Source organism: Drosophila suzukii, chromosome 2R (genome assembly GCF_043229965.1).
Source record: "Drosophila suzukii chromosome 2R, CBGP_Dsuzu_IsoJpt1.0, whole genome shotgun sequence".
In the NCBI taxonomy this organism is placed as follows: domain Eukaryota; kingdom Metazoa; phylum Arthropoda; class Insecta; order Diptera; family Drosophilidae; genus Drosophila; species Drosophila suzukii.
The window spans coordinates 17,305,961-17,327,697 of NC_092081.1; the positions used below are offsets into that span (position 1 = coordinate 17,305,961).

The 21,737-nt window shown below is 41.0% G+C and overlaps 2 protein-coding genes across 5 annotated transcripts in view; one reads left to right on the forward strand and one right to left on the reverse strand.

Moving 5' to 3' along the window:
• LOC108018145 (uncharacterized) overlaps positions 1-21,737 on the forward strand; it is a 125,129-nt gene that overhangs the window by 21,293 nt on the left and 82,099 nt on the right. The window lies entirely within an intron of this gene.
• Epac (Exchange protein directly activated by cAMP) overlaps positions 39-21,737 on the reverse strand; it is a 43,336-nt gene continuing 21,637 nt past the window's right edge. For 2 of the 4 annotated variants that reach the window (XM_017085356.4, XM_017085358.4), the window contains 16 exons: positions 16,513-16,659; positions 11,665-11,716; positions 11,244-11,341; positions 10,906-10,992; positions 10,675-10,816; positions 10,422-10,614; positions 9,281-9,426; positions 8,921-9,065; positions 7,809-7,985; positions 6,810-6,971; positions 5,612-5,973; positions 4,721-4,974; positions 4,490-4,660; positions 4,131-4,264; positions 3,305-3,654; positions 39-3,238 (listed from right to left, as the gene is read on the reverse strand). In XM_017085356.4, coding sequence (XP_016940845.3) covers positions 3,111-3,238; positions 3,305-3,654; positions 4,131-4,264; positions 4,490-4,660; positions 4,721-4,974; positions 5,612-5,973; positions 6,810-6,971; positions 7,809-7,985; positions 8,921-9,065; positions 9,281-9,426; positions 10,422-10,614; positions 10,675-10,816; positions 10,906-10,992; positions 11,244-11,341; positions 11,665-11,716; positions 16,513-16,659 — 2,748 coding nt within the window. In that variant the 3' untranslated portion in view covers positions 39-3,110. Of the gene's footprint in view, positions 3,239-3,304; positions 3,655-4,130; positions 4,265-4,489; positions 4,661-4,720; positions 4,975-5,611; positions 5,974-6,809; positions 6,972-7,808; positions 7,986-8,920; positions 9,066-9,280; positions 9,427-10,421; positions 10,615-10,674; positions 10,817-10,905; positions 10,993-11,243; positions 11,342-11,664; positions 11,717-11,787; positions 12,154-16,512; positions 16,660-19,302; positions 19,378-21,737 lie in introns of those variants that run through there. The other 2 variants (XM_036813835.3, XM_017085357.4) reach the window with 2 other exon arrangements.

Here is a 21,737-nt window from a genome sequence, read left to right on the forward strand (position 1 = left end):
AAGGGCGCACTCCCAATACAAAAAAAAACAAATTGCCACTCGCTAACACATAAATCTTTATTCGAATATTAGTTGAGTTCAAAATGTTAGACATTCAAAGATACATGCTGGTTTACACTTAGTTGTAACATTTAGGGTTGCCATTAAAATATTTACTCTGCTTTGCATAAATCTCACTTAGCTCTTCGCAATTTGGGTATACATGTTATTAGAATATGTAATCTGTTAGTACGGTTAAAAGATCTCTGTTTATGCTACACAATATATGCACGTCTATACCATGCTCGATGGATTTAATTACTTCTAAGTGGTTTGTTGGTGTTGTCTTCTTGCCGTGAGCTCTTGGGAGCCGCCTCTTTCATCCCGATTACGAACTATTTAGTTTTAATCTATTTTGCTATGTGGTAGGTAAGTAAATTTCAAGATTGTTTTGCGTTAGACATGTAAACACTGATTTGAACATTTAGTGGTTAGTACTAGTTACGGCTCGAACATTTATTGACTGATTATGACTGATTGGCATTAGCTATATTTTGGTAACGGAGGTATATACGTATAGCATGAATATATCGGCTTGTGTGCATCCGTGAGTTACCCAATGTTGTTAAATTTATGCAAAGTGCCTAGGTTATATTTGAGAAATTAAAAGTTCGTAGAGTTGTTTTGAGATTGTCAAATCGAATCACAAGTAAAATTTGAAATTTTCCCTTTTTGGAGTACTTGCATATTTAATATATTGGTATATGTACAATATATAGTATGTTTATCTGTATTATTGAAAGTGCACAACAATAACAACAGTGGTGGTGTATTGTTGGATTTACTTTAGCATAGCAGTACTCAAAAATATAGAAACATTCTTGGTTTTGACACATAAGGGTTTCCTCTTATCGGAAACGATTGCTTAACACTAGAATGGGCTCTATGATCTACATGCTACGTTTATTGATTAATTAGATACATATTCTATATATAATATATTCGTCTCGTCCCATTTATTCTACGTTGGTTTATTTTACTCGAAGTTTTTCCTCAAAGGATTGTTAGGTTGCGTCGGGTTTATAACGCCTACACAATTCTATGTGGATGATTGTAGTAGATTCTACCCGTAGCACATGGTGTAGATAAAGTAATTAAAGGCTTTCGAATTCTACTTACAAACTTTACCATACTAAAATTGGTGTTGCGTTCCTTGTAAATCAATATAAATTTTTACATCTCAATGACTATAAACTAAACAGTATTGTTTCGTTTGAATCGGTTCGCTATATCTATAAAAGTTTTATTGAAAATTCGTTTGCTTTTGCTTTGTATTATTTTTTTTGGAGGAGAAACCACTGGATACTTAATGTCTTGGATTGTATTTGAATATATTGTTTGTCTGATTGAAGTACGTAAAGGAAAAGATTTTAGTTAATACGACAATTATATTCTACGCATCATGGTCAAAGTTTTGGTTACATCTAGGAGTGGTGCTTTTTTTATGTGATAAATCGTTGTTTGAGAGACCTTTACTTGGGAGAGGAGTTGGGTTAGAATGGTAACTACAAGTACAGGATTATCTACGACATCTTACTAGAAAGTGCGTTCTGACCCTTGGGTTTGGCATAAGGGACCTAATACCTTTATGGGGCTTTTACCTATCTTACGCCAAGCCCAAGGGACCAAATCGGATTAACTAGAGGTTGACATTTGCGAAAGACAAAACGCTAAAGTCGGATGCACGACTTTTAGGTACTCGCTACTCGGAACAATCAAAATTTAATTTTATCTTATTATTTCCATGATGGATTTGTTTTTACAGACAATAAGATCGTATACTATACAAACATATGGAGAAGAAATAATTGGTTATTCCAAAAACGAGCCACTTCACCCTGTTTCATATACATATTTAAGCAAATTTGATATTTCCTTGTGTTCTTCGAGTACCGAGTATATAATTACATCAAACATATTTACGTTTTACATCTGTGTTCAAATATAGGTAGCTCTAAACCCCTTCATAGGGAATGTTTATATTTGAATTGTTTGTTTTGATGATAACGATCAATATTCAATGATTGATCAATTCTTTGAAGTCGAATTCGACTAAGTAACGTCAACGCGCCGTGAATGGTTTAAACATTATAATTAGATTTGAAACTATTTTGGCTTACATTTTGAAAATCAATACAAAATACTCCCCATATTTTGAACACAATTGCAATGGTAAATGTAATAGGTATTACACGTATTTATGTACAAAACTACAACTAATAAGGTCCCTCTCCAGTGTTTAATGTTTTGTATGCATTGGCATATATGCGTATTTTATAGCTTACTTAACATAAACAAGGGCTGAAATTTCTACAAAATAAAACAAATCATGGTTGTTTAAATAAATATTAATAAATGGTTTCGTATTTTATTTGCGAGTTGCAGTACTTAGGGGTATAGAATTTTCAAACGATAGATAAATGTGAAAATTTAAATAAAATAACTTATCCGCTACGTGGCTTACATGTTAATAACTAGCTTCAACTAGACTGTTTAATAGTTGGTTTTAGTTTAGGGTTTTTAAAAAAATAGATTCCATGCTCTTGGATACGATATACAATTTTACAAATTATTTTACTAGCTTGCGTAGGATGTATAGAGTAAAGTTTTGTAGGAAATTATGCAGTTTAGTGCTGTTTGTTTTGATGTCGCCTCCTCTAAATGTTTAGTATCACACACGTCCAAGTTTTGTTTTTATTCGTTTCGGTTTCCGCGCCGGGATTTCCGAATTTTAAATTTGTTTTCCATCTATCGTTTTGTACTAAAGCGAAAAGTTTCTCGTTTGCATTGAAATGCTTTGGGGTTTCAGTTCATTAGAAGATTGAGATAGTTCTTAGTCGGGTCATAGATACATATATGTACATATAGAGTACACTGTAGCTTAAGCTAATGCGAATGCGGATGCGGATGAAAGTTTGTCCGGGCTTTGGTGGCCATGGCGCCAATTGGCTTTCCGAGAACCACCCGGCTAAGCTCATAACTGTGCAGCTAATTGCGGTTTGATTAACACACACTCAGGGTTAGACACTTAATACAGGCTACGACTAATCGGATAAGGGGGCCTTTCCGGCTTAGAGCTTCCTGGTGGGCTCCACCTTCTGGGACATGGCGGTGAGCACCCGCTGGTTGTCGATGACGCGGAAGCAGCTGATGTACGACCTCACCTCGCCCTCGCTCTTCGGTGAAGGCGGTTCCAGACCTGTTCCAAATCCAAATCGAACTCAGTGAGGAAATAACTTTTGGGGCAGGGGGATAGCAATCTTACCCAGACTCCTGGAGCGACAGAAGCGGATGGTGCGCATCGTCTGGGCCATCATGTGCATCTTCTCGAAGTTCACCAGGCCGTCCAGACTGGTCTTGTTGCCCTCGTGGGCGAAGGTCATGTCCTTGAGCAGCAGCGGCATGAACGGGATGAGCGGCGGTTGCAGCTTGCCCACGAAAACTCGGTACGCCCTGTGGTTGCGGCTGGGGTCGATCAGGGCCTCGAACTCCTGGAAGATCTTCCTGAACTTCGATGGAATCTTCTCCCAGGTCTGCTGCAGCCGGGACACCGCCATGTTCGAGAGGCCCATTACCACGGCGAAGAAGGCGTTCAGATTCTGGTACTCCTTGCAGCTGGAATGGAATGGTGTTTCTATTAGTAGTGTTCTTAGGAAGTTTATGAGAACTGCTAACTTTCTTTTGGGAAAAAAAGACATTCTGGCAAACCGCATATTATGAGTTAACTATTTTTGAACTTTTCAAGATATGTAGTATGTGGAACACTCGACAAATGTTAAGTTTGGAGTGTAAAAATTTGGAAAACCAAAATATCTGATCTAAATAAAGGTTAAGTAGCATGTATAATATATATATTATTACTTATAACAAGACAGTTTTAGAAATAAGTGTTAACTATTATTTAAGAGCTCTGAATATAAGTATTGACTACAACATTTTATAACCCTATCACCAATACCACCTGTGTTTTTTATAGAACGGGCCTGGTAATCAAGAATGAAGATGGTAGGCTTTAAAAAGATCCACTATTTTATTTACCTCTTACCATATCAATGAGTTTAAGGATTAAGGGATTCTCTTGGATTACTTACTAGGCGGCCAGCTTGATGAATTTCCGGACCAGGCCCACGCGTTTGCTCAGGCTGGGCGTGCTCACCAGTTCGGTGACAATCCAGTACTGAACCTCGTTGAATCGACGCAGGAAGACATCCAAGTTGGCAGTGATCTGTGGGTGGGAATGGGGAAATCGATCTATGTGAGCCACAACGTGCCGGCCAAAAGTTTAGCCCAATAGTTTCGGGGCGTCTTAAATTACTTTAAGTGGCAAAACTCGGGGCTAACTTAATTTGCAATCAGATGACAAATGGCAACAGTTTTGCGGTCAGTGTTGGGCAAGCTAATTAGCCAAACGAGACTTTTGAGACTTTTTGGCTAAAGTTGGCCTTCTTACCTTGCCAAAGTGATGCCGCCCGAAGGTGTGGTAAAGCAATTCGTATTCATGAACGGCCCAGAAGAGGTCCCACTCGAACAGGGTGATGTGGTAGGCCAGCTCCTTGGTGCTCAGTATCTCCAGATCGATGTCCACGCCCTCAGTGGGACCTTCCTGCTCCTGCAGCTGGGTCTGCAGATTAAGCGTGGGTAAAAGATGGTCCTGGAGAGAAATCTGAACAAAATTCCTTACCAAGGCATCTAGGTGATCCTTGACGGAGACAAACAAGCGGCCATTGAGCGACAGGCCCGTCGGTATGCTGACATCGTTGTCCTTGAACACGGAGCGCTCTCCGTTCGAACGGACCTCCACGAGGACGAGGTCCTCGGGACCCCGGTTCAGCTGCAGCTTGTCGGCGGCACACGCCTTGATGAGCTCCGCCGTTGTGTGCATGGGGAATCGCAGGGTGCAGTAGGTGTGGTCGGCGCAATAGACCCGGAAAATAACTTAAAAATAAATAGAACACCATTAGAATTTTATTTAAAATTAATTACGAGCGCAGTTATATATATCTTAAAAGAATATAAATATATATTATCCTTTAGAAAATATGTGCTTTTTGATTCTTAAAATACATACTCGCACAAAATAATGTTAAAGTCAGAAAAATCGTGCTTAAAATGGTTCTCTCGATCTCAAAATTAGCCAAAGAAGTGAATTAAGTTTCAAGAAACACAAAATAAAACATAGTGTTTGTTTATCGAAAGGAAAAATTCCTAAAATCTAGATGAAGTTTTCGGAACTACTTTCTTCTTGAAAATCAAAATCGAGAATACCTTTGTCTCGAAAAACAAAAACAAGGATTTTTTCAACTAAATCAATACTCTTTTCGTGTAGAAAAGCAAATTGAAGAATACTTTCATTTTAAAAAATAAATTCAAGAGAAATTTCGCTTCGATTTCAAGAACGTTTTTTTTGAATAAGTGAGAAGATGCATTCTCAAATAAAGAACGTGGGTTCTAGCTTGTTTCTGTTATCAAGTTTTCACTCAAACTATGTTTAATAGTTTAGTATAAGACATTCAGGGCTCTTTAAAATATGAGATATTTTATCTGAGTGCTGGAAAACTAGAGGGACACTTACTGTCATCGTCAGGCCGAATGACCGTCTTCGATGGCGTCGCATTGCCGCTGAAGAGGCAGATGGGCTGGCCGTTGGGCGGCAGCTTCCACTTCTGGCCGGCGTTCTGGTTGCGGTCCTCCTGGTAGCGCGCCATCTGGGTGAGCACGTTGTGCACTATGCTGGTCTCCTCGTTCAGGTCGGGATCGGCCTCCACCTCGGCGGCGAGGTCCTCGATAAAGTCGCAGACACTGGGCTCCTCGAAGGCGGCGTGACGCACGGCCATGACCCACTTCTGCATGAACTGGATCACGCGCTTCTTGAAGTTGATTATATACTCACGATCCTCGGGGGTCTGGGCATCCTCATGGGCATCACAATGGAAGGTGCACAGCGGTTAAGGGGGAAACCAATTTCGTTTGGGATTGCGAATCGGATTTAGCAAGGGATTTTCTGGGTCCTGCATATCTGTCCGGCAGAACTTTTCCCACACTACCTAACTACCTAACCGGGTCATCCAGTCCCAAAGCGGCTTTTCCGTCCTGGGGAATCTGGTTATTGATTTCTGTCCCGTATTCTGCCTAACCTTGTTGCCTGGTCCTCCCTGTTTATTAAACTCATCACGTATTTCGATGCAGATTGTGAGATTAGTTTCAGGCATCATTGACCAGAGCTTCCTATCTTTCCCCCATCTACATTCACCTTCTAACCCCTAATTCATAGGCATTCCGAAAATGCTGACCCAAGTCATCATTGTGGCTTTTGTTTCGACTGAAGTTGGATTGTTCTCCCTGCGTCGAAACGGAAGTGTTGCTGGTTAGCATTTTCTGCTACACTCGAGGCAAAAAAGCCACCCAAATGTTCCGCACCCACACCCAAACCCACTGGCCGGGATCAGGGTCATGTGTTGAGGCTTGCGTGCTGCCGGCACTTAAACTGTCGCTGTGGAAATGTTTCGTATACCCAGCCAGGGGAACGTGACTCGGACGCGAGTTGTTCTAGTATAAGAGCGGCCTGTTTTTTTTTGGAATTTTAAAGTGCAGCCTGACCGTAGAGAACCCAGCTAAACGGACCTTGGAAACGCTAGAAGTACTACGCTACAAGAGGATTTAAAGTGGTCAAAGGCCAGGATTAAGCGTTGCTACGTGGTCAGCATAGCAAGGGTCTGACATAAAGGCTTTCGAAATTTTTCGGTGATTTTTGTGTTGTTTAAAAAGGATATTAATTGGCCAATTCATCAACCAGCTGCACGACGGGCATGAATACAATGTGCGTCAGCAGGAAGTCGTCCAGAAAGGGGTCCATTCCGCCCACCGACTGGCCCAGCCGCGTCTCCAGCAGGTGCTCCAGCATCTTGGCCGGAGTGCCCGACATCACCGTGTATCTGGAAAATATATAATATATAATATTATATATTTAAAAAAAATTCATTTTTTCATAGAACACAAGTTCTAAGCTTCTATAACCAAATTTTGAAATATACTAAACATACTTTATAAAAAATATTCTGTAGAAAAAGTCTTTTTAAAAAATATATTTAAAGTCAAACTTCCATAGCTCGAACCTTCATCTGCAAGTAATTAGTTCGAGTAAGCTTTTTAAGTTTTTGATACGATTAAAGTAACAACCTTTTGCTCAATCAGGAGAGTATCAAGTTAAGGACTCGAAGCAATTACTACTGTAATTATGTTACCATTAAGCTAAACTATTTGTATAGAAGCAAATACATTTATATCTTGGCAAAACTCAACTAGTTGAAGACAAAATATGCGCGAAAGTACATAGGACTTATTGTTTCTTAGCAGTCAGCTATGGAATTGAGGCGCTATTTTGAACATTTTTGATTTTCTGTTTTGATCTTTTATTTTTGTTTATTTTGTTGGAAAAAAGATTGTTCAAATTTTTTATTATTCTTTGCTATTATGTATATTTAGATAGATTTAAAATCGTTGCAAAAATCTAACATTTCTTTAAATGATTTCTTAATAAGCCAAACATTTAAGAAGACACTTATTTTACAATGGTAGTACGAAATACGTACGACATTGTTTCTTTGTCTCATTTTCTTAACTGAAAGCGAGAGATTGGCTATTAAAGTCGCCATTCTATCACGGCGGAGAGTGACCGTAAAAAGCCAAACACACTCGACCCATCAAATCAAACCCCGGTCCGGACTTTCAATTAAATTTGAAGGCACATTAAAAATTGATTAGACACTCACTTAAATGCCGAATGCTGTCCACGTTGCTTGGCCACGCGCTCGAGCACTAAAACATCCTTGCCGTGCTCCTGCAATCTCAGGGTATTGGCCTCCACATCGCGGAGTATCCGGTTGAAGTGCTCCTTGTCCACGCGCAGCAAGTGGCAATTGTTCTCCTTGAGTACGATGGTAGCAGCTCTGTGGGTTGAATGTGAAACTCATTAGTTTTCCCCTTTAATGGGTGTGTTTAATTGAATATTCCCAGGGCCAAAATATTACCCTACGAGTTGAAAAACCCATAAATAGCTATAAATATGGAAAATGGCAGGCAGTGCAGAGGTGGGAAATATTTTAAATTGGATTTCAGCTGCAGCCACCAAAGCTGCATCTGCAGTTGGCAAATACACTCAATCGATATGCGGAATTATTAACCAGACTGCTGATATGAGAGCACGATTCACGGCAGCGCGATTTATTATATTTGTGGAAGGCAAACAAGCTCTTTACCCATTTCAATTAACCAAAAAGCTGGATGGAAGCTTAAATTCGTTATCCTTTCAACTGAGGTATTAAAAACGGAAATGCAGGCATATAAATTGACAAACCTACAGATAGAATAAAGGTATATATATGGAAACATATTCCCCATTCGTAGAAGTTGGGTATTTAACCGTGTTCTAGCTCTGTGCCGACTAACAATGGAAACGAATTCCATTCTTTGGCAACTCTTTGATAGTGCCCTTCCTTTGCCATCCGCTCAAGCGACAGCTTAGGAAATGGCTTACAAATTGGACGTGGGCCTTGGCTAATATTTTGTTTCAATTTTCAATTGTTTGCCTTAAAATGGCACACAATGCCGCTCGTTATCTGTCGCTGTTGTGGAGCTTGTTGCCGGTTATCTCATCCGTTGCACTTGTTCGGGCCATTGTGGCTATTTGGCCATTGTCGAGGTACCGTTGAGCTGTCAACCCAGACACAACCCACACAGAAAGAGGGAGATTCAGAAGATCTGAGGTCCAAAAAAAGCTATCTCAAAACTTTCAATCGTATTAGATAGCCCTGTCATTTAAGAACTCCTCAATGGAACAAATTCAATTGGCAATGACACTGCCAACTGGCTCATCATCACTCACCTGGGTGCGTCGTTTATCAAGGCCAGCTTCCCGAAATCATCCCCAGTCTTCAGTGTGGCAACAGTTCCCTTGCCGTGTATCACAACATCCACAGATCCCTTGAGCAGGATGTACCAGGAGCGTCCTTCGTCGCCTTGATTGAATACTGTTGTTTTTTGTGGTCGTTATGGGTTAAACGTGTTAAGAGATAAAAGTCCTTATTAGTACTGATAGCCCAAATGGCTGACCCGTTGATTGAGCCATAATTAGCTGGGGTTTAATTAAAAAGTTCCCAAACTTTTTCGGCTTTATCCCCAGCTCTCTTTAAAAATCACATCTTCTCCATTTGGGGAGTTATGAATTCTGTGGCCGGATACTCACATATTGTACCCGCCTGGGCATGAGCCTCGAACACGAAAATCGACGACAGCTCCCTCTTAATGCTGGTCGACAAGTGGGAGAGTGCGGCAATGTGGACCAGTTCCTCAAAGACCAGCTCCAGCTCCTCCGATGTCCGTTCGTGCGAACTGTTGATAAACGAATATCGAAATTAGAGATTTAAAACAAGGCGAACATGTTAGTGGAAATCCATTAACCGGTTCAAGACATCCAAGCTCTGACACTTAATTCTTCGTATCAGCTTGAAAGCCAAGCAACTCAAAAATAAACTAAAACGTATCTTATATCATATCAAATATTACATAAAAGTTGGTTTCATTAAAATTATACATTTAATTTGAATGGCATATTAATATGCATTTCTTGTAGCTTAAGGAATTTTATGATGGTGTTCATAAATTGGAGCACAATATGAGAATATTTAATGAGAAACTTTACGAGTGTTTCATTTATTACTCAAGAAACTATAAAAAACAAGGAAGAACGCTATAGTCGAGTACCTCGACTATCAGATACCCGTTACTCAGCTAAAGGGACCAAAGGGAAATGGAGATATGCAAGCAGCAAAGCGAGATTAAAGTGCGCCACCTACCGGCGGTAGACAGATTTAAGCGTCTGCTGAAACAAACTTGAGCTGCGCAGGAATCTCAGAAGTCTGCATGCCTAATCCCAGTATTGTAGCTTGTATAGTTTCCGAGATTTCAGCGTTCATACGGACAAACGGTTAGACGGACATGGCTTGATCGACTCGGCTAGTGATCCTGATCAAGAATATATATACTTTATGGGGTCGGAAACGCTTCCTTCTGCCTGCTACATACTTTCCGACGAATCCAGTGTACCCTTTTACTCTACGAGTAACGGGTATAAATACTTGATTATGAGATTTTAAATGTGGATACTAGAACCCGTAAGAATTTTTGTTGATCTTAAATAGATCTGACAGATCTGTTATAAAGACCATTATATATTTTTTCTATGGCGCAAGAATTAATATGTGTCAGCTACTATTAAACTGAGATATACTATAGATCAAATCTATCACTTCTTCTATCAAATATTAAAGTAACCCTTTTTCTGAAGTCTAATCCTTAAGGTTCCTAAGATGGCAGTAAGTACTTACGGTTTGCGCAATATCATACGCAGTGTGGCATCCGGACCGCGCTGGAATAGGGCGCTCAGCGCCTCGCGGATGTGTTCGTTGGCCGCTCCGAGATCCTCCGCCTGGGGCACGCCCGCTGCTGCCGTTCCGCCCTCCTCGTCGATGCGAAAGCGGTACAGAAAGCACTTGTCCTTGAAGGGCTGCTCCTTGTTTACTGAGGATTTGGGAGCCATTGGAGCGTTAAAGGATCGAATGGTTGAATGGGATGACCTACCGTGTGCGAGAACTCCTTCCTCGACGAGAGCCTGCCACATGCCCGCCGCCTGGGCGCGGGTGTGGACGATGGGCGAGAGGTTGACCAGCCAGTCGACGAGCTCGGTGCCGGGGGCGCACTTGCGGATAAGCTTGCCAGAGACCTGGAAATAGAATAGAATAATATAAAGACCCCGGGATAATTAGCATCACAAAGAAGTTGACCCCACATATCCCGAACTACCCAACTCACCTTGCGATCCTTCAAACAACTGGAATTGTCGGCGACGAGTAGAGTTCTTAGGGCCCAGCCCATGCGGTTCATAGCAGGACTCGGCGTCTGTGAATTTCAAATTTCTTTAATTTCCACACCCCAAGGTCCAGGCCTTTTGGCCCAAATGTCAGAACCAGAACCAGAGGAAGTGTCCCGCCCTCATGAATAACACATAAATATTTCTAATTCCCCTGACAGCTTCTGGAGCAGCAAATTAACTCATTTGTCGTCGTCAATGTCAGGACATAACATATATAATATTTATGTGTGCTCCAAGGTGGCTTCGCTGGTGTTTCTATATAAATACAATGTATTACCTCGGTAATGGGCAGCGCTGGGTTCGGATGGTCGGGGCTGAGGGGTCTCTTGGTGGGCGATGTGGCGGCTGCCGATGCTTGCACACTTGGTCCAAAGCCTAAACAAGCAGCCATGGTGTTAATTAATTATAATTATAAAAGAATTATAGTTAATCCAAATGAAATGCCTGTTTTAATGCGAATTTAATTTGCTAATTCAATGGGCTCAGTTCGGTTTGTGAATGATGAATGCGCTCATAAAAGTATTCAAAATCTGGCAAAACAAATATAGCTAATCATATTTACAGAGCACAACGAGTCACGACTAAACAAAATTTATTTTCCAAAAATAATACAAAGCAAGCCATTAATCATTGACTGCACCCGATGTTAGTGACACAAACAATTATTATTGGAATTAAATGGAGCTTTGTTTACATACCGTTCTTCAATTTGCAATTGGTGAAAATGTCATTCATCAACTCCTTGTTTTTCTGCAATGGAAAGCGTAAATGTCCATTAATAGTGTGGCTTGGTTGTTTTTGCTACAGAGGATTCCAATTACGTTGCTCATTTCAAATGCCGTCGACTGCGGACGCGTCATCTGCCCACGTTCCAGACGCCTTCGCCGCTTGACGGCGGCGGAAGTGGCGCCAGCCACTGTGGCCTTGGTGGCTCCAACAGTGGATGCCACCTGCTCCTCCCCCTGCCTCTGCCCCTCCGCCTCCACCTCCCCCCCGCTGTGACGTCGGTAGCGGAGCAGAAGGACGCCGGAGGAGGCCGGGTCATTGCCGGCCACAATCTGGGCGGACCAGCGCTGCTGGCCAGCTGCCATGTGGGCCAGTCTGTGGGGTCACTTCACTTTCACTTGGGACCGGAGTTCGAGCTCACAGGTAACTGCCGCCAAACGCTTCTCCACACACTGATAGCGTCACGGAGTTGACAATCACACAAACGCCCCTGCTCGTTGTTTGCAATTACTTATCAGGCCCAAGGGTTGCCGAAGCCCCTACTTTCTACATGTTTCAAATGACTTAACCCACCAAGTGCAGCTGAATTCAGATACTCGAGGTACATAATTATGTAAGTATAATGTACCCATAGTTTAATTTTTAAACGTTATCTGAGCTATAAATGCTATTTGAATTATATATTATAATCTGGTTTAAATTTATATGGAATATATCAAAAGAGGTTTTTTTTATTGAAAATTGACTATTCTATGGAAACTATTGTACATACATACGAGCATAATGTACACAGAGAAAACTCTGACGTTCTCATTTGAGTTGAAAATGTTCTTAAAAATAGAACGATATTTTTTCAAGTTTAATTTTCAAGTTAAATTTCCGTTATTTACATTGTAATTCATAACAAATAAACTATTGGTCCAGTCAGGAGTGTACACTTATCAAAAAGTTGATATATAAACTCAATGTAACTTTTCTTTTCTCACCATTTCGTTCTAATATTGAGAACATTGGTACCAAAATGTACTTACACGGTTTTTAAGAACAAATGTTCTCAATTCAAGAAAAATTTTCTTGAATAATTCTCTCTGTGTAGTTGTATTAAATTGAGGACCTTGAATCATAATTTGGAGTAGTACAATAAATGAATCATTTATATTTATGGTACAATCTTTTTATTAAAAAAACAAACAAAATATTTGTATTATTACTCAGTAATATAAGTTAATTTAATTTTACTACTACTACTTACTAGTTATAAAGTAATTTATCAGAAAAGGTGTTCCTTCAAAAGTTTTCAATTTATTTGACAGGAAAGAGATCATGTTTCATTTAAATTACATTAAAGTTAAAGCTTATGCCCTTACTATTTATAAAGTAATTTATCAAAAATGAAGGTCCTTCAAAGTTTCCAATTTATTTGAGTGGGAAGAGATCATGTTTCATTTAATTTGCATTAAAGTTAAAGTTTCTACCTTCTGTTGGCTTCCCTTTCGATTTCCTGTACCCAGAAAGACTCATTAGCTGGAAATGGGTTAACGTCGCACCGAAGACGCTTGGCAACACTTGAGGTTCCGCCCGCCGATAAGAAACAAACGCTGCGTTGGCGTCGACGCTAATTAATCTCGCTTTGCTTATCAAACGCACAGCTCGCCAAAATGAGTGCCACCCACTGGGTGGGTGTTGGGCGCTCAAAGGGGGTTCAAAGGGGGTTTCGAGGGGCGGGAGAGCCCCCGCCTTGAATGCCAGACACATTAATTGAACCGTGATGTTTCCTCCAACCTTCGCATTTCGAGGAAACTTTGCATTGCCTTTGATTGCTAAACCAACCATTACTGTATTATCAAAGCAGTTTCGCAAAATTTCTAAAATGGCTAATACAATTTTCTGCATTCCAAGCGAAAAGAAAGTATTTTCTTTAAAGGAATATTTATATGACCAGGAAAGTTAGCTAAAGCTCACCATTCTTACTCAATTTCCTATAAAGCCCGCTTTCCTATTATACATTTAGTGGCCACTAAGTTTCTCCAAGTCTTAAACCTAATTGTTCAAAACTTTTTCAAGTCTCTCCATTGTTTTGCTAGAAGAAAATTGGTCGAAACGGCTAGAAACGGAAGTTGGCTGGCGTATCATAACAATTTTTAATGAAACTTGGCACATTGCCGCCTTTAATGGTTGTATGGCCATAAACTAGTCGTTAGACGAAAACAAACAATTATCTCTAGTTGCAACTGGTTCGAGATATATAAGAGAGCTTGGCTTAAATCAGAGTAATTTATCTCAAGGCTTTGAAAGATTTGTTGTTTAAAACTATGGCAACCTTGGATCGATTCTGTCTGTTTATTTCCCTAAAAAACACTGGAAAGCTTTTCTTGGCAGATAACTAAGATTGTATTTTCCGTTCGATGAAATAAAGTAACAAAACCATCTGCACTGATAGAAGGATTTGGAACTTAACCAAAAGGAAATGAGTGCAAAGCATCATCAACAAAGTGCAGAAGGAACTGTTGAGTAAATCCTGTGGATTTACCAAGAAATGTGTTCATTGAACAGTGCTTGCAACACAGATGAAATTTAAATTGAGCGATGCAGCAGGCAAGTTGATGACTCGAGTGAATTTGTCTCCTCGCAGGCCAAAGGCTTCGCAATCCTACGGAGACCCCTTAAATACTCGTCAACCTCCCCGGCGGGTTCACATGTGCAACTTGTGTTTGTGCATAAATAAATAACCCCATGACCATGGACATGCAACTGTGCATGCCACGGGGCTCTCAATGGAGTCGGCAGCAATATTTATGGGTTGGATATTACGCATATTACCACATGTTGGGCAATTCCGTGGTTGCAACTAGAGTATGAAACATGCCCGAAATTAAATGCAAATATTTAGCAATCAAGTGGCATTGAATCGCATTAGGCACCCAGCCATTGGCCCCGCCAATTGAGTTATATTCGCACACTCGGCGGCAATCTGAGAATTTACCGCCAGTGCCAAGTGTAATTTCCGCCAACGATGCAAGACTTACATTCAGATGTTCGGATTGAAACCGACTACCACATTTTTCCACTACATCCCAAAGCCAATCCATTCGAGTGGATGGCTGAACTGCTTGTCCGGAATAATTGGCAGCATTGGATGGTAAGTGGCTTCACTGGCGGCTAGTTTGGTATTCACTTTTGTGTGCCCCTGGGTTTCGTAGAAATGAGACTGGTAATTAACCCGAAATTCCCTTTCACCCGCCGCATGGGACTACCAATTGCTTTCACTGGCGTTTTCAATTTGGCCCACTCGAGCAAATATTTGCGCACAAATCAAATGTTCGACTATGCTTTATATGCGCTATATGGGGGGGGCAAAGTGGAATGACAAGTTCCATGAACTCAATGGCTTATATCCCTTACACTCCTTCGAAACACTTTTCCTATTCCCTTTCAATTTTCCCCCCGATTTTATCGCATTTACGCAGTGCCACTGGCAATGGCACTGGCTGGCAAAAAATTCCCCAGTTCGCATTTTTATGGCACTGCATCTAGAGCTTCTACAGCATCCGACATCCGACATCCACTTTCACTCGACTCTCATTCTCCATTGTTGCACACTGCGTATACGTGACATGCGGTGGACCTGCTGTCGCAGCTACTTTGTTATCGCTCAGTTCGACTGGGGCTGCCATTCGTTTGGGGTAAGCCAATGTCGGTATAATGTTGCAAAATAGTATGTGCCCCAATTTGAGGTTTGCTCCGCCCACCAGCTCCTGTGCGTCCTTTCTTCGACCTCATAACAAATAAGGTAAACACACACGTCCCTCACTAATTCTACTCGGATGTACATATACCTTTTGTGGCCGCCTCCAGGGATGACTTTGGGTTTTCCCCCCGGCTGAATGGCATTGTTAGTGGGGTCTTCGAGTTTAACACAGAGTTTTCACATTCCGTTTTGCATTCTGGCACTGGCAGAAATGCCCTAAACAAGAGGGTTCCCCATCAAATTGAAGTATTTTTTGCATGCCAGAACCTATGAATTTGATCTTTATTCAATTTGGTATACTCTTCGCTCAGTGCACTCTTTGCCGATTGTGTGGGCCTCTCAAATATTTACATTTTGGCATATGTAAGCCATGTTGTGGTTGACTGGGGCCAAAAAGATGCTTTGCCACATTTCTGCCTTGTGGCTGGCCAAATGCAAATATAATTCCTTTTCCGGCCGAAAGCATTTTCCATTGCAATTAAACCAATCGAATCCATCTGGATAACTAGTCCGTTTGAGTGGCAAGCCTTTCCAATTAATTATCCAGTCCCCCGAGTTCTGTCATTTCATGGAAATGCGAGGAAACATGCAAGACGGGCATAAATGATACATTGCAATGCCTACGACTGCCATTACATTCTAATGCCAATGTAATGCCATTCTCTACATAAATATGGGCGAAACAAAGAACTACTTAGGCCAGAAGAGAAATTTGGCTTAATTCCCCACTCTGCGGCTGAGCCAAAGTACTTAACACCGGAGGCCCAAACGGCTTGCCATGTGTTCGGGCTTAGGGCCAGGAACTTCATTAGGAAAAAGTTGTCCCAGGCCCTAAGAGCCGACGAGCTTCATTAAATGTTAATTGAAATTTTAATTAAATATTTTCGACAATGACGCAGGAATACCGCAAATAATCGAGGCCCTTGCTCCACGAATTTCTGCATATCATTTCGGCAACTCATGCACAGCAGCTGCTCATTAAAACGGAACAGAAGGCGGCAGTTGGATTGATTCCTTTGACAGGGAAGGGCAAAAATCGATTGGAGAAACTTAAACTTAAACTGGAACTCACCTCCCAAATAAGGCGGAAGTCCTGCTGCTCCACGCGCAGCAGCTCGCAGGTTGTCTTCGTCACTACGGTGCTGTCCCGCGGCAAGTCGTGCAGTACGGACTCCCCGAATGTGGCACCCACGCCCAGGTTGCACAGGGTAACTGAGCTCTGCAAATAAACAAGGCCAGAATATCGGGTTAGACAGCGCTTAAGATGCGGTAGTGCTTTCACACCCGGTACTTCTAGATTGCAGGGGTATATTTCATTCACTTAGGAGAGATTGAAGAAATAAGTGAGTTTGTTATCATAACCCATTGTAAGATTAAGTATTACCAACCAACAGTAGTAGCCGTAGCGATAGTGTTCTCAAAACATCGATATCTTACTAAAGTAAAGAACTCTGTTTTTATAATATAAGCAAGATTATACAACTTATATTCTAAGCACAATGCTTATATATTTCTCTCCCAAAAATGATATGTTGTTATATAATGCGCGATATAAACAATTTTTGTATATTTTTGGTTTTGACCTAAAACTATCTATAGGGAAATTATTTTACAGCAACTAATTTTGTCTATTGTTAAACTAAAGGAAGGCTTTAAATTCTTCACTTACACTCGATTCATGCTTATAAGACCCTTTTTAGTTTAACATACGGACGAGAAATAGGATCGAGGTATACTAGGTAAAAGTACATCTGATATAGACAACTTTTGTAGTTTTTTTAAGCAATTACAAAGGTGAAATCATTACCATATATTAGTTGTACTACTTCTTATATATAAGACATATATGGCTATTGTATCAGACCCCTAATGGATTTGGAAATATTATTTCCTAGCAAGTCTCCAGTGGAGAGTATCCACTTAGTCCCCATAATTACTTGTAAAACTCAATGACGGGTATCCCTAGGTCGGTGATCTAGGAATACGACTGAGGTTCTTAGATACATATCTCTGCAGCTAAAACATTCTGACTGCTCTAGTCTTGGGCTTGTCTTTCGCTGGCGTCTTACACAATTAACGCAAATGGCCGCAATTTGCTCGTGGTGGCAGGGACAAACATTTGCTTAAAACTCGGTAATCGCTCCATTGTCGCTGTTACCGCAAAACCACCTCAGGGAAGCACTACAGGGCCCAAAAAGAAAACGGGAAATGCAGAAAAAGAGGAAATGCAGGGCTTTTCACTGTCTCCGAAGTAATAAACGCCGTCTAACCGCAACATTGCAATGACATTTTCAATTACCCAGCCGCCTTTGCATCTGCGTTCAGATTGTTTGTTTTCCCACCAGAGTTCTTAGCCCTACTTCTTCGTTACTTTGTATTTCTTGGCCCGAGGGCCTCGCAGCCCCATTTCAAAGGTTGGGGAACTGGAACCGAAGAATACAAGACTTCGAGACTCCAAGAATCCGAGCCCTGCCGTGTAATTGGCTTAACAAGACTGGCAAGCGACCGCAGAAATTGTTAAACTCGCATTAGCCGACAGGGCCAACACACACATGTGTGTACTATACAATGTGGCGGTAGTGTGCACAGTTATTACACCGCACGGAGACCATAAAATATACTTTAATTAATTCCCGCTCTGTGTAATTACAGTTGGCTGCGATGCCACCTTTTCTTTTGGCCAACTCCGAACAGTCGCAAATCTCATTCGCTTTTCTTGATGATTTATTGCGGCTTTTGTTTTTTGACAAGCGTCAAAAAGAGTCTTTCCAACGCCTCTACCCCACATTAAATTTGATTGCTTTCTAATTTATTGCTGCATTAAAAGTTGACCCACAGACACAGAAAGAGATGGCTACAGAGTGATAGAAAGAGACGGGCGGGAAGTGAAAAGCGACTGAAATTTGTCCACCAGCATTTCCCTTTGGTAATTTCCTTAAGCCGGCCAGAACTGAATTGAATTTGCCGCCCAAACAATAATATTTGGAAAGCTGCCCAGCTTTGTGTATTTTGTGTTTGTAAGATGGGAATGGCTACGAGTATTTGTGGGCGGTTGGCTGTGATGTAATTTAACGATTTGAACCTACAAATAAATAAATTTAACAAGTGTAAGACAATACTGTTATTTCGTGGCACGTACTCGTAAAGTTACTATATTCATTGCAATGAATGTAACACAGTGAATCAGTATTTATTATACTAATCAAAATGGTCATATAAGAAAAAGAATCTCTAAAGGATGTGATAGAAGGCCGGGGGGGATTTGTTACGTGGACTTATGCAAAACCCACGCCGAGTTAAGTTGTTTACAGTTTTTCCAGGACCCCAACATCCCATGCAAATTCTTTACTCCCACATACCTATATGTACTATGTATATGTATAACATACTAAAAGATACAGAAAGGAAAAAGCTGAAAAATTCACATTTTCTTTTAACTTAGATATTCATGAAAATCACCCCTGAATTTCGTATAGATTTTTAGAAAAGTCATATTGTGACATATGTATTTCCCAGAAGCAAATAAAAATGCATTGGCTTGATATTACCCCAAAAATACTATCTCTCTGTTTTATAAATCAGTAGCAATAAGCAAATAGCTCAGATAAAAGGCTGACTTTTGTGAGACCAGTATTTATGGTCTCGAAGTTCTTCGATTGACACCCAAGCTCCTTTAAAAGCTGAAATAATAAAACGTTGCAATCGCTTTAAAGCGGAATACAGTTATTGCCAGCTTATATCTACGGATAGTGGGGTTTCGGTCCATATCCATAACCATTCGTAAGCACGTACATTTTTCTCGATTTCGCTTTCGCCACTGGATCTTTTACATAAATGTGGGGTTTGCAATGCAATGTTTTACCTTTGCATAATGTCGCGTTGATTGCTCCACGTTATACGTACAACTGCGACGAAATAGCATTTTCCCTCTTTGTCTCTCGCTCTTCCCTCTCACTCACTCCCTGCGTCACTTGAATTCAGTTTTTTTCTCGTATTTCGGACAGTTGTGCATATTCAAATTTGGCTGAGCGATATTTGAAAATGTAAAACAAGCCAAACAAAAAAGGCGAAAAATATGCAAACACGTTACCCGGCTTAAATGGAATTGTTGACGTTTTTGTTTGGTCTTTTTGGCCGCTCCCGCTTTTGATTGCAGGTCGTGGACGTGAGGTCAAAAGAGCGACCTGCCACTAACTAAGGTAAAAGGCAATGGCACGCACAGCCAAAAATATGGGCAAAAATATGGCCAAACATTCCGGACTCCACATGCTCCACAGCTGCCATTGATAAACGACATGAAAGCGTTTCGCGATGGGTCTCAATTAGACATTCTTTTTGTGGGTTCGCAACCCCATATGGTGGGTGTGTTTTAGTTTTAGTTTCAGTTTGAACACTGGCATTCAGGTGCCAACTATTCCGAACCGACTCGAATTTTTCCAACCGCGCGGCGAAGACTCACAAAGCCAACTGAAATTGAAGTTGAAGCCAACAGACTGCGGCGGCAGCAAATAAAAATCAACGGAAGCGGCAGAGACTCTGTTTGTTGCATGTGCACCGCCCGTTTGTGCAACTCTCTGTTGCAAGTTGCTGGAGTGTGGCCAACAGCAACACAGAACGCCGGGTAAATTGGGGCACTCGGTGCGATGACAGCTCAATTGACCATATCTGTCCCAAATCATGAATGACATTCGCAAACTGGCAGATACATATTCGTCATCAGATTTGGATTGAAAATTAGGTTTGATTTATGGATCTGATGTTGAGCATAGTTCGTAGTTGCTCATAGATAAGCTCCAAACAAGACCTTACCAATTCAAAATCATTCCTTTCGAATAATTTTAAAACTATTCTTTTGTAAAGTAACTACTTATTAGGATGTATTTAAAACAATATACTTATTATCCCATTTCTTTTCATATTCGAATGTCTTCCACATACCATTTTTTAAAAATCTTTCATTATTATCTCATCAAGCTTGCTTAAGGAATAGCTCTGCTTAGCCTCTGCCGGCACGCGTACAGCGTACTACTGCGGTTGGTACACACACATCGCACAAATGAGAAACAAAATGTCATCGTATTGTGGTTTAAATGTTTATACATACACACGGCAAAGTTAGGAACATTTATTTAAAAACTTTAGTTTACTTTGTTACCTGTTATCAGAATATATTCAACTTTAAATGAATAGTTACGAGATGGAGCAAACACGCAATGCAAATGTAGTGTTCCTAACTTTAAATGTATGTATATTTTCACTAGCATTATAATTATGAAAACCTTTATCACGTCAAGAGGAAAACTGGAACAAACTTTTGGGGTGAGGAAACTTTGCGATTTCCAAGAAGAACTTTCTGAAACATTAAGTTAATTCAATGATTTGTTGTAGGGGGAAATATCTCTGCAAGCTGATAAGATACAACTAAGATACCAAGCAGATATTGCGATACTCGATGAGCAGAAAGGGCATTTAAAATTTGGGGTGCTGCCGAAAGTAATTTACTTCCCAATTTGGCTGGCATGACAGCCTTCCCTGTCGTTTGATGCATGCAATTAATCCGCAAAAGCGCTAAAGCTCCGGGCCAAGACCGTGGCCATGTCCCCATCCACATATCCACATCCATGTCGGCGAACATGCGCGTATCCGTATCCATACGTATCCATATCCATATCCACATCCATGGCGATAGCGATAGCGCTAAAGTGGCAGTGAAACCTAAGCCCGATCCCTGGCCATGCCACATGCACCTACGGCATTGTTTTTGGCCAAGTGTCCACTATCCCACGTCCATGTCGACTTTTTGTTTGGTTCGCTGCCGCGCTTGAAAAACTTTTTACGCACATATGAGCACGCTTCCGTCCGTTGCAGCTGCAATTGCTGATGCGATGTTGATGTTGCTGCTGCATCGGCTGATGTTGCTGCTGCTGCGTTGCAACTGGCACTCTGGCCAATTCTGTTGGGCAAACAGGGATGTGGACTTAACTTTGGGCGATGGCCATGCGTATGACTTGCTGTGATGCTGCTTGTGCTAATGGAATTTCAGATGAGATGTTGTTGCTGGTTGGGATTTGAAAGTTTCCAGCAACCTTTAAAGTTGTGGCTTTAAATAGCACCGAAATACTTTATGGTTCAGCGTTCAGGTTGAATAACCTTGACACTTTTATGCGAGTTATGCTTTATGTCGGTGGTTTCTGCACTTGTTTTTGTTCAGCCACATTTGTTTCTTGCCGGCTGGTAATTAAATTTATTGCGCCCTCCCACAGTGAAGGTAAAGCGCCAGGTTGCAGACCAAGTCAA